This window comes from Podarcis erhardii (genome assembly GCF_964252035.2).
Source record: "Podarcis erhardii genome assembly, chromosome: 17".
Classification (NCBI taxonomy): Eukaryota; Metazoa; Chordata; class Lepidosauria; order Squamata; family Lacertidae; genus Podarcis; species Podarcis erhardii.
Genome location: NC_138515.1, coordinates 12,304,160 through 12,316,261, shown reverse-complemented (window position 1 = coordinate 12,316,261; position 12,102 = coordinate 12,304,160). Strand labels below are relative to the sequence as shown.

At 46.3% G+C, this 12,102-nt stretch overlaps 1 protein-coding gene and 1 long non-coding RNA gene across 2 annotated transcripts in view; one reads left to right on the top strand and one right to left on the bottom strand.

Moving 5' to 3' along the window:
• Window positions 1–11,177, bottom strand: part of SAXO1 (stabilizer of axonemal microtubules 1) — a 33,428-nt gene extending 22,251 nt beyond the window's left edge. Inside the window, exon 1 of the mRNA XM_081845309.1 lies at window positions 10,714–11,177. Coding sequence (XP_081701435.1) covers window positions 10,714–10,775 — 62 coding nt within the window. The 5' untranslated portion in view covers window positions 10,776–11,177. The remainder of the gene's footprint in view (window positions 1–10,713) is intronic.
• Window positions 5,771–6,439, top strand: LOC309332601. The gene is made up of 2 exons (XR_014152227.1): window positions 5,771–6,134; window positions 6,239–6,439. It is a non-coding gene; the product is annotated as an uncharacterized lncRNA (long non-coding RNA).
• Window positions 11,178–12,102: the final 925 nt, after the last annotated feature.

The following is a 12,102-nucleotide window of genomic DNA, read 5'->3' as shown; positions in this document are numbered from 1 at the left end:
TAGGAAAAGGTACCACAGCACATCTTCAGATGAGAAGTAGGAGGGTTTTCCTTCCAAACTGGGTATCATGCAAACTTATTGCAAAAGGCAGTTAAATGCAAACAGGTGTGGTAATTAAGATCCTAAATACCAATTAAATGGGTAGAACATAATATTTCCTCCTTTGGTGAAACCCAATCTAAGAAAGAAGCTTCCTGAAGGAAGGAAGTCAGAGATCAGAGAGAATTTCTGAGGCCTAAGACAGCTTTCCTAATCCAAAAGTCAGCCGTCGGTTCTCAGCTGGCAGAAGGCAAGTCTTATTTTACAAGCCCCCTGTCCACAAAAAGCTGCCATTCACTGAAGCTGATGAAGAAAGAGATATACACCCACAGCGACTTAAGAGGATTAAGGATGGGGCAGATTTTAAAATGGGACCTGTTCAAATCATCTGATCGTTTGAGTTCTGGATCAGATCCACAGAGTTACTTCCTGGCGTTTGCTGCATTAGGAGTTATTTAGTTATTTCTCTCTATTTTATTTTTTAAAATATATCTGCGCTCATGTGAATCTCAAATGATATGATGGTGCAAGCAAAACAAAAGAGGAAATTCTCACATGTCGTGTTTCATTCACAAACAACGAAACTACGCAACCAAGAGAAAGAAAACAAGGGCTGAGAGACAGGGCACGATAAATAAAAATATGTGGATGTGGCTTTTTCACGTAGGCAGAACCGATCTCACTTCATTGGGTGCAACACTACTTTCTAGAAGAGAAGGCTAGGTTATACAGTCAAACCTCGGCTCCTGAACGCCTCCGCTGCCGTACATTTTGGCTCCCAAACGCCGAAAACCCGGAAGTAAGTGTTCCGGTTTTTGAACATTTTTTGGAAGTTGAACGTCCGATGCAGCTTCTGCTTGACTGCAGGAAGCTCCTGCAGCCAATCGGAAGCCGTGCCTCGGTTGTCAAACATTGGGCTTCCGAAAAGGATTAAGTTCTGTTAAGTTGTGGGTGAACATATCAGACAACACAGCAATTCTTCAAACAGCTCTTGTTTATTCACAGGCCAGAACTGAACTGAACTGAAGGGTTCAGCCAGCCTGCTTATATAGAGCTCCACTAGAACGCAACAGTAACCATTTTCTGTAACTATCCAATCCCTGAACGTCACTTTCGATCCCTTATTTGCATATGTGGACCTGAACTATCTACAGTATCCCCCTGCTGGCCCAGGGTGAAAACTTCAGTACATAACAAGTTCAACAAAGGAGGTTTGACTGTATTTTGTTATTTTATAAGAGCCATGCTTTTAGCCTGCCACTGGTGGTATTCCATCAGAATCATTTCCAATCCTAGCCAGCACATTCATGCACATCATAAAATGTGTGTATCTGAAGAAGTGTGCATGCACACGAAAGCTCATACCTAGAACTTAGTTGGTCTTTAAGGTGCCACTGGAAGGAATTTTTTTATTTTGTTTTGATCATAAAATGTGTCCCAGCATGCTGTGGGCCATTGCCTTGGTAATAAGCTATCCTTTTGTGAAGCATGCTGGGAAATTATCCACAAAGCATTCTGAGCCAACAAGCACAATTGATGATGAAAGCAACCTCTTGCTGCACACAAGGAATGCTGAGGTATTAGCACTCTTGCTACTGAAAGGGCAGTACTTCAACCCCAGCAACAGCTGTGCCTCCATAGCTCATCCGGTGGGAAAACAGCACTGGTAAGTTGACTGCAGCAATGTCCGTATGAATTCCAACCACTGTGGTTGGCCTTCTAGGTTGGATCCTAGGCTGAGGCTGCAATCTCAACACAAAGTACCTGGGAGTAAGTTCTGTGGAATTCAACAGGATTAAAGTTTGCGTAGACACGGTGAGGACTGCATGGTTCATTGCTAATAAGTCCCACTGATTTCAATGGGTCTGCTCTGAATGTGGCTAAGTCTGGATTCAACCCACTGATGAAAAGCTCTGGGGTTTGCTCTACAGAGCTCAGTGCAGCCAAGATGCCCCCCTCCCATTGTGGTTTGGCTCGGCAATATATGGTTTCCAACATCGCAATAGATCACCAGCTAAACAACGCAATATACCGATATATCACAATGTCTGAAATAAGGATGGAGCTATGTAAGGGCACTGGCTGGCTTCATGGTTTTTCCTTTATTGTGATTTTTGCACAGCACACACATCATGATTTGCAATATATTGCCAGGTGAAAAAATTATGAAACCAGTATCACAATACGGACTTCAAAGCGGTTTTGGATAATATATCAATATATTGCACAGCCCTATTTGGGGAAGGCAAACGTGAGAAGTAATTGCCAGGGAAAGGTTGCTCCTTTCACAACAGAAGTTGCTCAGGAGCAGCAAAGTTTAAGGGGATAAGTCTGAGTCACAAGTGACTTGCAACCAAGTAAAAACTGCAATAATAAAGCTGTTTGAACCCATTTAAAACAGGCTAACCAATACAATATCATGGGAGATATTCCCCAAATGCTAAGGAGACAAAAAACGCCTTTGTCTGGCATCAAACAGATGACAAGATTGGCTCACCACACAGCAGAGTGTGGAGTCCTGTTGCCACTCTCTGGACCTCCCTTGGAGAAGGTACACAGGGAAGGGTGATGATCTCAGGCTCCAGGCAGGTTCATAGGGGGGCAAGATACAGTGGTACCTCAGTTGTCGAACATAATCCATTCCGGAAGACCGTTCGACTTCCGAAACGTTCAACAACTGAGGCACAAAGGGCGATCAGCAAAGTCAATGGAGAAAAAATGAAAAAACGCAGCGGATGCTGTTCAACTTCTGAGGCACGTTTGAAAACGGAAGCAATTACGTCCGGGTTTTCAGCATTTGGCTTCCGAGATGCTCAAAAACTGAGGTACCACTGTATTTCAAAACTAGCAGCAGGGAGAGCACATTTGCAGGGACTAATTATTGACTGAGTAAAGACCTAATACTTCCCCACCTATTCTCTCCCTAACCTCACATTCCATAGAATCATAGAATTGTGGTGTATCTGAAGAAGTGTGCATGCACATGGAAGCTCATACCAATAATAAACTTAGTTGGTCTCTAAGGTGCTACTGGACAGAATTTTTTTATTTTGTATAGAATTGTGGTGTTTGCCTAATAATAATAATAATAATAAATCCTAGTTGGGAATGAAGGTGGGCATTCAGTTATCAGCACCTTCAAATGTAAAGTACCTCTCTCTCTTTCTGCTACATGCTTCCCAAAAGCATAGAGCAGGTTTAAAGAACGCAGAGCAAAGGCAAGTGAATAGAGGCGAAAGCACTCACAGCTAACAGCAACCTCCACATTCTGGCATTCTAAGGTCTATGTTGCCACCCTGTGGAATTCAGAGGGAAAAAGATGCCGAGGAGAACCTTGTTGAAAGCGACAGAGAACTCCCGCAGGAACAAGACCACCGATTAGTGGCCCTGACTATGCCCTGCCCTCCTCTCCTCTTAGCAGTGGGGGATAAAGGGCATCCAAGAAGCTTACTAGACTACAATATGGCGGCATCATCTTGAACCACTCCCAGTGCAAATGCCCAGCTCCATCTTGGTGCTACTTGGCTGCTGCTGTTGCTACAACAATAATCTGAGGAAACAGCAAGGTTGAGCCTCAAGAGTGGCATATTTTGAACCAATCTGTCCAAAATTTGCTACCCATAAATTTCACCCCAATTCTCTGGCTATAGTGGAACATTAAACCCAACTTTGGATTAGCCCAGATTGGGCAAATATTTTTCTTATTTCCTAAGTAATGTTATAGTTGAGTGGAAAACACAGGAAGATGCCTTATGCTGAGACATGCCATCGGTCCATCTTTCTCAGTATTGCCTACACCATGGGTAGGCAAACTAAGGCCCGGGGGCCAGATCTGGCCCAATCGCCTTCTAAATCTGGCCCATGGACGGTCCGGGAATCAGCGTGTTTTTACATGAGTAGAATGTGTGCTTTTACTGTGGTACCTCAGGTTACATACGCTTCAGGTTACAGACTCCACTAACCCAGAAATAGTGCTTCAGGTTAAGAACTTTGCTTCAGGATGAGAACAGAAATTGTGCTCCGGCGGCGCAGCAGCAGCAGGAGGCCCCATTAGCTAATGTGGTGCTTCAGGTTAAGAAAAGTTTCAGGTTAAGAACAGACCTCCGGAACGAATTAAGTACTTAACCCGAGGTACCACTGTATTTAAAATGCATCTCTAGGTTATTTGTGGGGCATAGGAATTCGTTCATTGTTTTTCAAAATATAGTCCGCCCGCCCCCCCACAAGGTCTGAGGGACAGTGGACTGACCTCCTGCTGAAAAAGTTTGCTGACCCCTGCAGTAGTCTAAGCCAGTGTTTCCCAACCGGTGTTCCGCGGCACACTAGTGTGCCGCGAGACGTTGCCTGGTGTGCCGTGGGAGGGAGGCGGGCGAGTCGGGCGGCGAGAGGCGGGGCGGCGGCGGCGAGCACACGCGGGGCGGGGAGCGAGCTCCCTCCAACATCCCATCGCCCCGTGCTCCGCGCTGTTGTAGGCCAGCCCTGCGCACCCGGGGGACCTCCCCCCGAGAGCGCAAGGCTTGCGGGCGTCAGCTGGCAGCGCGGAGCACGGGGCGCCCTCCAGAGGACGCCCCGTGCTCCACGCAGGTGTCCGCAAGCCTTGCGCACCCGGGGGATCTCCCCCCGGGAGCGCAAGGCTTGCGGGCGTCAGCTGGCAGCGCGGAGCACGGGGCGCCCTTCGGAGGACGCCCCGTGCTCCGCGCTGGTGTTGGCCAGCCTTGCGCACCCGGGGGATCTCCCCCCGGGAGCGCAAGGCTTGCGGGCAGCAGCCTGCAGCGCGGAGCACGGGGCGCCCTCCAGAGGACGCCCCGTGCTCCACGCAGGTGTCCGCAAGCCTTGCGCACCCGGGGGATCTCCCCCCGGGAGCGCAAGGCTTGCGGGCGTCAGCTGGCAGCGCGGAGCACGGGGTGCCCTTCGGAGGACGCCCCGTGCTCCGCGCTCGTGTTGGCAAGCCTTGCGCACCCGGGGGGCCCATGGGGCGCCCTGAAACAGAGGGTTCCCCATGCTGCGGACTGTAGCCTGCCGCCGGACGCGCGGGGCGCCCTGAAGCAGAGCGCCCCTCGCGCCAGGCAGACATGGGCCAGCCCCACAAGCTCGGGGGACAGCGGGGAGGCGCAGCACCGCCATCCCACTGTTCCCCGACCTGGTTTTTTGGGGGGGAAATAAAGGAAAAAAAATTTTCCTTTATTTCCCCCCTCAAAAAAGTAGGTGCGTCCTATGGGACGGAACGTCCTATGGGACGAAAAATACGGTACTTACTATTTCATAATAAAGTAATTATAAAATACTTTCTTTGTGTTTATTTGATTCCTATTAAAGAGAGTTACTTTATATATAGTCAATATAGGCACAGAGTTAATTTTTTAAACATTTTCTAATGGTGGTGTGCCTCGAGATTTTTTTCATGAAACAAGTGTGCCTTTGCCCAAAAAAGGTTGGGAAACACTGGTCTAAGCAGGAGCTAACCAGAGCATGCACCACTCTGGCAAGAAAGTCTGTGGGCAGGCAGCTCTCAGCCGGCGTACCAGGTGGAGCTGGTAGACAGCCACCCTGGACACAGAATTAACCTTCACCTCCATGGACAACCATGAGTCCAAAATGACCCCAAGGCTAGGGTTGCCAAAATAGTTGTCAAGTTTTTGCCCAAAGTTTTAGAGCAAAAGAAAATTGCTGTTTTTTATCTTTTTTTTAAGGAAAATTGGCAGAAACAACACTACCGGCATGGGTTGGATATGCCTATTTCTGCTGGGGCACTGCTTCCGACCGCTGTATTCTGGGTATGTCCAGGAAATTCCGGGTGTATGGCAAGCCTACCCAAGGCTTCGGGGGCACAGTAACCCCATTCAGGACCAGGGAGTCTCCCACACCTGCCCGCCCCGTGCCCCCAAAACGGTACTTCTGTCTTGTCAGGATTCAACCTCAATCTGCTAGCTGCCATTATCCGATCCCATAGCCCAGAACCTACCAGCATTGTTGTTAGATACGTTTCAGAAAAAAATCAGATGCCAACTGGAGCATCAATGTTGATATTAGGTGCACAACAACTACTCATGGGAAGACTCGTATTCAGATCCGAAAGGTCCTCTTCTGTGGATACAGTAAGTCTTCCTGGCAGAAGAAGTTCCTTCGGTCAGTGAAGGTAAACCTTTGGTTCCAGCCCAAATCACTGTAACCCAGGGATGGGAACCTGTGCTTCTCCCAGATACTGATGCTGAGTTGGAGTTCAACAACTTCAGTCAGCCCAGCTTCAGATAGCCAGGGATGATGGGAGCTGGAGTCCAGCGACATTTGGAGGGCAGCAAGTTCACCACCTCTGCGGTAACCTGTTGAACAGATGCACGCCTGTTTCGCAAACATACAATGGCTGAAGTGTGCCTTCCATTAAAGTCAATATTCAAAATAATGCACCTAGGTGGCTCTGTTCTTCTCCTGCTGCAGTCATTTGAACGGCTTCCGGAGCTTGTATACTCAGGTGAAGGCAGCAGGTGTTGAATGCCCTCTTAAAATGTAAATATTTCACACTAGGTACTTTTATCCATGTCTACATATTTTCAGCTCGCCGTGAAGGATGAAGGAACGTTACATGCATTTAAAAACTTTGAGAAACTGCTTCCCATGTGTTCAAATCTCTTGGTCAAAGCACAAAGCAAGCCAGCAAAATACACACAGCTCTATTCTTTGGCGCAAAATAATAAATAGCCACCCTGTTGACACACAGGCAGTTGGATCACTCTCCAGCCCTGCAGAGGGTTCTGATGGATATCCCTAGCATGGCTCCACAGCCCAGACTAAATAACTTCCTGCTGATAGATACAGCATTCCCCTTATGTTATGCCCTGCAACGGGCAAGGTCACAAATAATGATATGTGCTAGGAAACATCAGCAAGCCATCAGGCATCTGAAAGGAAAAACGAGACAGAAGTTCCACATTGTTATGTCGAGGTGGTTGTAAATTCCTCATCGAAAGAGGCGTTGGATCCAGAGCCTTTAAAGGATGCAATGACTGTACTGTTCCTAAAGTAACATACTCTGGACCAAGGAGGTGTTAATAACTATATGTCAGATTCAAAAGGAAATCCCTTCCTTGGCAAGGCGTTGGTTGCTCAGCTCATGACTCTCTGCGGACGACACTGATTTACTAGATCCGCTTCAGGTGGGCTTGAGGCCTGGTTGCGGAACGGAAACTGATTTTGTTGCCTTGTGGGATGACCTCTGCTGAGACACAGACAGGGGTGTGTGTGACACACTGTCAGTTTTCTTCAATCCTTTTGACTCCATCAACCATGGTATCCTGCTGAATAGGCTGTCTGGGTTGGAGGGAACACACTGAACTGACTCTGTCCCTTGGGTGCTTCAGTCTTTGCACAAAGTTCTCCTTTGCTGGTTTGGATTGCTAAATTGTTTTAGCAGCTATGGTTTGTGCGTTTTATAGGTGGATTTGTTTGGAGGGGGCGGGTTCGCTGGCCTTTTTGCTGTTGTAAGTTTCCTTGGTTTTGGTATCTTTACGAGGAATTGTGTGTGTGTGTGTGTGTGTGCGCGCGCGCGCGCGTACATGCGCTTTAATATCCAAAGCCACCCAGAGACCTTGGATCGAATAGTACAGAGGGGGTGAGCATTTTGCACAGGGGTTCCATTCCTGGCCCCCATGCACAACAATAGAGTATGCATAAGCTGCCCCCTCCTCCGGGTCCAAAAGGACCTGTGCATCGGCGGTCACATGTCAACTAAATGCAGGCAAAATGGTTACCACCTGTACATCATCATCATCATAATAATACATGCCAAGTTCACAGAGGTTGTTTCTTAAGAGAGAGACTATAGAAGAATGGATGTAGCTAGATCTTACACAGCTTTGCTAGTTTTCGAATTCTGAGTGGATTTGCACCTTTTGCCCAAGTTATGCATCATCCAAATATTCATATTTACCAAGGGCAGAAGTACAGATTGCTTTACCTTTCAAGCCATTTCAGTACTACCAACCACCATCTTAAGAGAATTATTGAGGGCAATAAACTCATCAGAAGACAAGGTTTTCCAGCACTTCAGATTCCCCAAACAGAAGCGTATGGCCATCCTCGCACGTCCTTACAACACATATTACAAACAAAATGGCTTTAAACAATGGGCCGGATGTAGACCTGGGAAAGCACCAATACAGGTAAAAAGCAGAAACATTCAGTGCAAAGTGCACTTTGTTGGATCTAAGACATTTCAAATTAAGCATGCTCCTGAAGAACATCGTAAAAACAACCAGCCTTAATCTTTGGTCTCCAGCAACTCTGCCAAACAGTCCAAGCTACTTTACAGCAGAATCACCAGAGACTGAATAGCAAGATTGGTTGTTTAAAATGTACCTCTGAACATACTAATTTGAAACACGTAGAGCCTGCATCTAGCAGCTCCCTTTCCTCTTTTCCTTGCATAGAATGTCTCCATAGATACTCCAAGGACTTCTGAGGGGGCAGAACACCTCTGTATGCTGCGGTCAAAGAGACACACTGCATGATCCCTGTCAGTGAAGGCTAAGTCACTTGGGGTCTGGTTCTGTCTCGACTGTAGCTGTGTCCCCCAAATGCTATACTTTGCTTTTTCATTAAGGGAGCAGGTGGTGCCGTGCTCTAAACAACTAGTCCAGAAGGTCGGCGGTTTAAATCCCCACAACGGAGTGAGCTCCCATTGCTCTGTCTCAGCTCCTGCCAACCTAGCAGTTCGAAAGCATACCAGTGCAGATAGATAAATAGGCACCACCATGGCGGGAAGGTAAATGGCATTTCCATGCACTCTGGTTTCCATCATGGTGTCCCATTGCGCCAGAAGCGGTTTAGTCCTGCTGGCCACATGTCCCAGGAAGCTGTCTGTGGACAAACGGCGGCTCCCTCGGCCCGAAAGCAAGATGAGCACCGCAATACCATAGTCACCATTGACTGGACTTAACCGTCCATGGGTCCTTTACCTTTTCATTCCTAAGAGGTGGGGAAGTCTGTGGGGTACATATGTTTACTGACTCATCTAACCCCAGTCATTGAGAATCAAGCCTCCTCTGATCTACCCTGGGTTCAGATCCTTGATCACACAAGTGTGGTGGAATGTTAAGAATTCAGATAAATCTGCTAGGAATATGAGAGCTCATCACCACACAAATCCATATATATCTACTACAGCACACTATTGTGAGTCTAGATTCCAACATTTAAAGATACTTCTTAAACAAGTTCCCACTTCTGGGTCTTCCAGTGAGTTATTGTCCTCATCTATAGACTCAATCCCTTCATTCTTTTCTTATTATGGGTTGGAGGAGACTGTCAACACTTAATCCTGTTTCAAGCTGGAAAGGATGGACTGTGCTGAATTGTGTCAAGCAAACAGAGTTTCACACCGCAAATACAAATAATTGTGGAATAACATTATTTTGCTGCTGGCTGTGCTGAAAAACCAGCTTCTCACAGACATCTCTGCATGGCGTCCGTGGCGCTAACCACTGAAATGTAGACCCTTTGGAAAAAGACAGCTGAGCAGCCAGTGTATCCATAAATGAGAGATTAAGGCAAACGCGGACCAAATTCAGCACCAGCGCGACTCCTTTTGTAAATATATCTGAAACCACTGTCAGTGCCATGGAAAAACAGCAACAGATGTGGAAGGCTAGGAAAAGTGTTAATGTACCCAAAATAAAGGAGACACAGATGTACTAACAGTGGGCGATGTGTGTGTTTCTGCTCTGTGCCAAATCCACCAAACACATCGAGTTCCCCAGCTGTGAGCCCACACACATTGCTCCAGATGTAGAGATTGAAGCAACCTCTCACACAGGCAGGAGCATCCAGGTCACGACCCACAGAGGCTCAAGAAAACTGTCACCCAATGTCAGTATGCTGACTTTATGCGATGTCTGGACTGCATCAGAGGTGTAGAATTAAAAAAGGAGTACTGCAAGGTTGAAATCAAAAAACACATGGGCTTAGAGCCAGTGATATTAGAAAGTTGCCATAGGCACCTCATAGTTAAAACTTTTCCTCTGCAATCACAAAACCTGAGGTTCCCAGTGATCAAGCTGCACTACTGGTTTATACATGTACTGTCCTAATGCATATCCAGAAAACATATAGAGATGGTTACCACTGCAGGAAAGTATAGCTGAAGCAGTTCAGAAAAGCCCTACTAGGCAACCAACAGCTGTCCTAAGCAAGGCGGTTTATGGATGCAAGTCAATTCACATAGGAACAAAATGGGCAAAACCAAGACCTGGTGTGTTTTGCAATGCAAATTCACACCAAGCAGAAGAAACTACAGATTGCAAAGAATGACCACCCAGATCCCTACCAGCAACACTTCCCCCAAAACTTCTAGGTCAGGCCAGCTACTACTACCAGCCACCCAGTAGGGCTGGGCAATAGCTGGTTTTAAACTTCACAATATATCACCAGCTAAACATAATGATATACTGATATATCACACTGTCTGAAATAAGGATGGAGCTATGTAAAGGCATTAAAAGTCACGTGGCTGTTCTGAAAATCAACTCGTATACATTCTTGGCCACGGGACCACGGACCACAACACAGCAAGAGATTCTGTCTGTTTGTAACACCTCTGCAAAAGCGACTTAACCGTGAATGGGGATGGAGGTGTGTATCTTTATCTATGATTGCGCAAGCCAGCACACGGCGTATACATACCCACAGTCGCAAATCTCGCAAATGCATGGTTGGGAGAGACGTGAAACCGCTGGAGAAGCCATGGCTGCTGCAGTCCTGTTTCTTCTGGGGTGCAACCTGTAGGCTAGCTCTTCCTCATCTCACTGCAGCAGGTCACAAAGGAAGAAAGTATTCTGCACATCTCAGCTAGTCAGCTTTCCTAGAGCAGCACAAGTTCTCTTTCCCCCTAAACTTGCTGCTGTTCAAGCCTCTACTAATCCAGGCCTGCTCTGCAAAGGACAGGGGACTCATAATATCCTCTTGGGGTGGTCACTTGGAGATCCTTTGTGAAGTCACCAAGGTAGACCTGGATCTTGCAGCAGCAAAACTGCCAAAAGCAGGACTTAGCACAGCCCCCACCACAAAACAGAGGAAGAATTCATAGCTCAATTTATAGCCAGCTCAATTTTAAATCTGGGAATCACTAAACTACTCCAGTTGTGGGCAAATCAGAAAGAGCAGGGCTGCTTTAGAGATGCAAGCTAGAGGGCCCCCATTTCGATATTTATAAAAAGGAAAACAAAATTTAGTTAATACAGCTGCAAACATTACTTGACAATACTTTTATTTGAGAACTGTTACCCTTCCATGTGGAGCTTCGCACCAGTCCTTTGAAAACCTTAATGTATCAATGCCAAAGGTACAGTAACACATGAATATTAAATTGCTATTGTTTTCTTGTTTCTGTTCCTGTGGGCATTTGGGGCATATTTCCTGCAACATTGTCAAAACTACCTGTGAACGTGGAGTGGAGTGGAGCAAAACCCACACGCTGCCCACTAATATTGAAAACAGATCCGTACACATGTTTGATATTAGAAAACTTCCTGTAATAAAAATGTTACTGAGACAGGCCACAAGACTTTTTTTATTAGGATGAATATGTATATCCTGCTTTATAGACCCAAGAGGATCGCAGTGGCTTACAAAATATCCTTAAATCTAGTACAGAGACATAAATTAAATGGCACTCCACATTGAATCAGGATTACTTGGCCAGCATCCTTGGTGTCATCCTATCAGGTAGCAAGTCCCAACAAAATATTTTGAGGCAAGGGAGTAAGCTGTGCAGCTGAAACATATGAAAGAAAACATCATCCCTTGCTGGCAGTTTCTTTCATAGGGGCTTTTCTACATTAACACACTATATGAAAAAGTAGCAAGTCTGACTTGGGACTCAGCTACACAGCTGTAAATATAACATTTTAAATGTGTTGTAAAGTGCAATATACAAATGTGACACTAGCAAAATTAAAAGTATTTTTCCAAAACGTCTTTTTAAAAAAAAGCATTTTCACTGCATTTTCTATATGTGTGTAGATTCCACCTTGAAGACTTCACTATGACACTATTTGGCTTTTCCAAATGAGA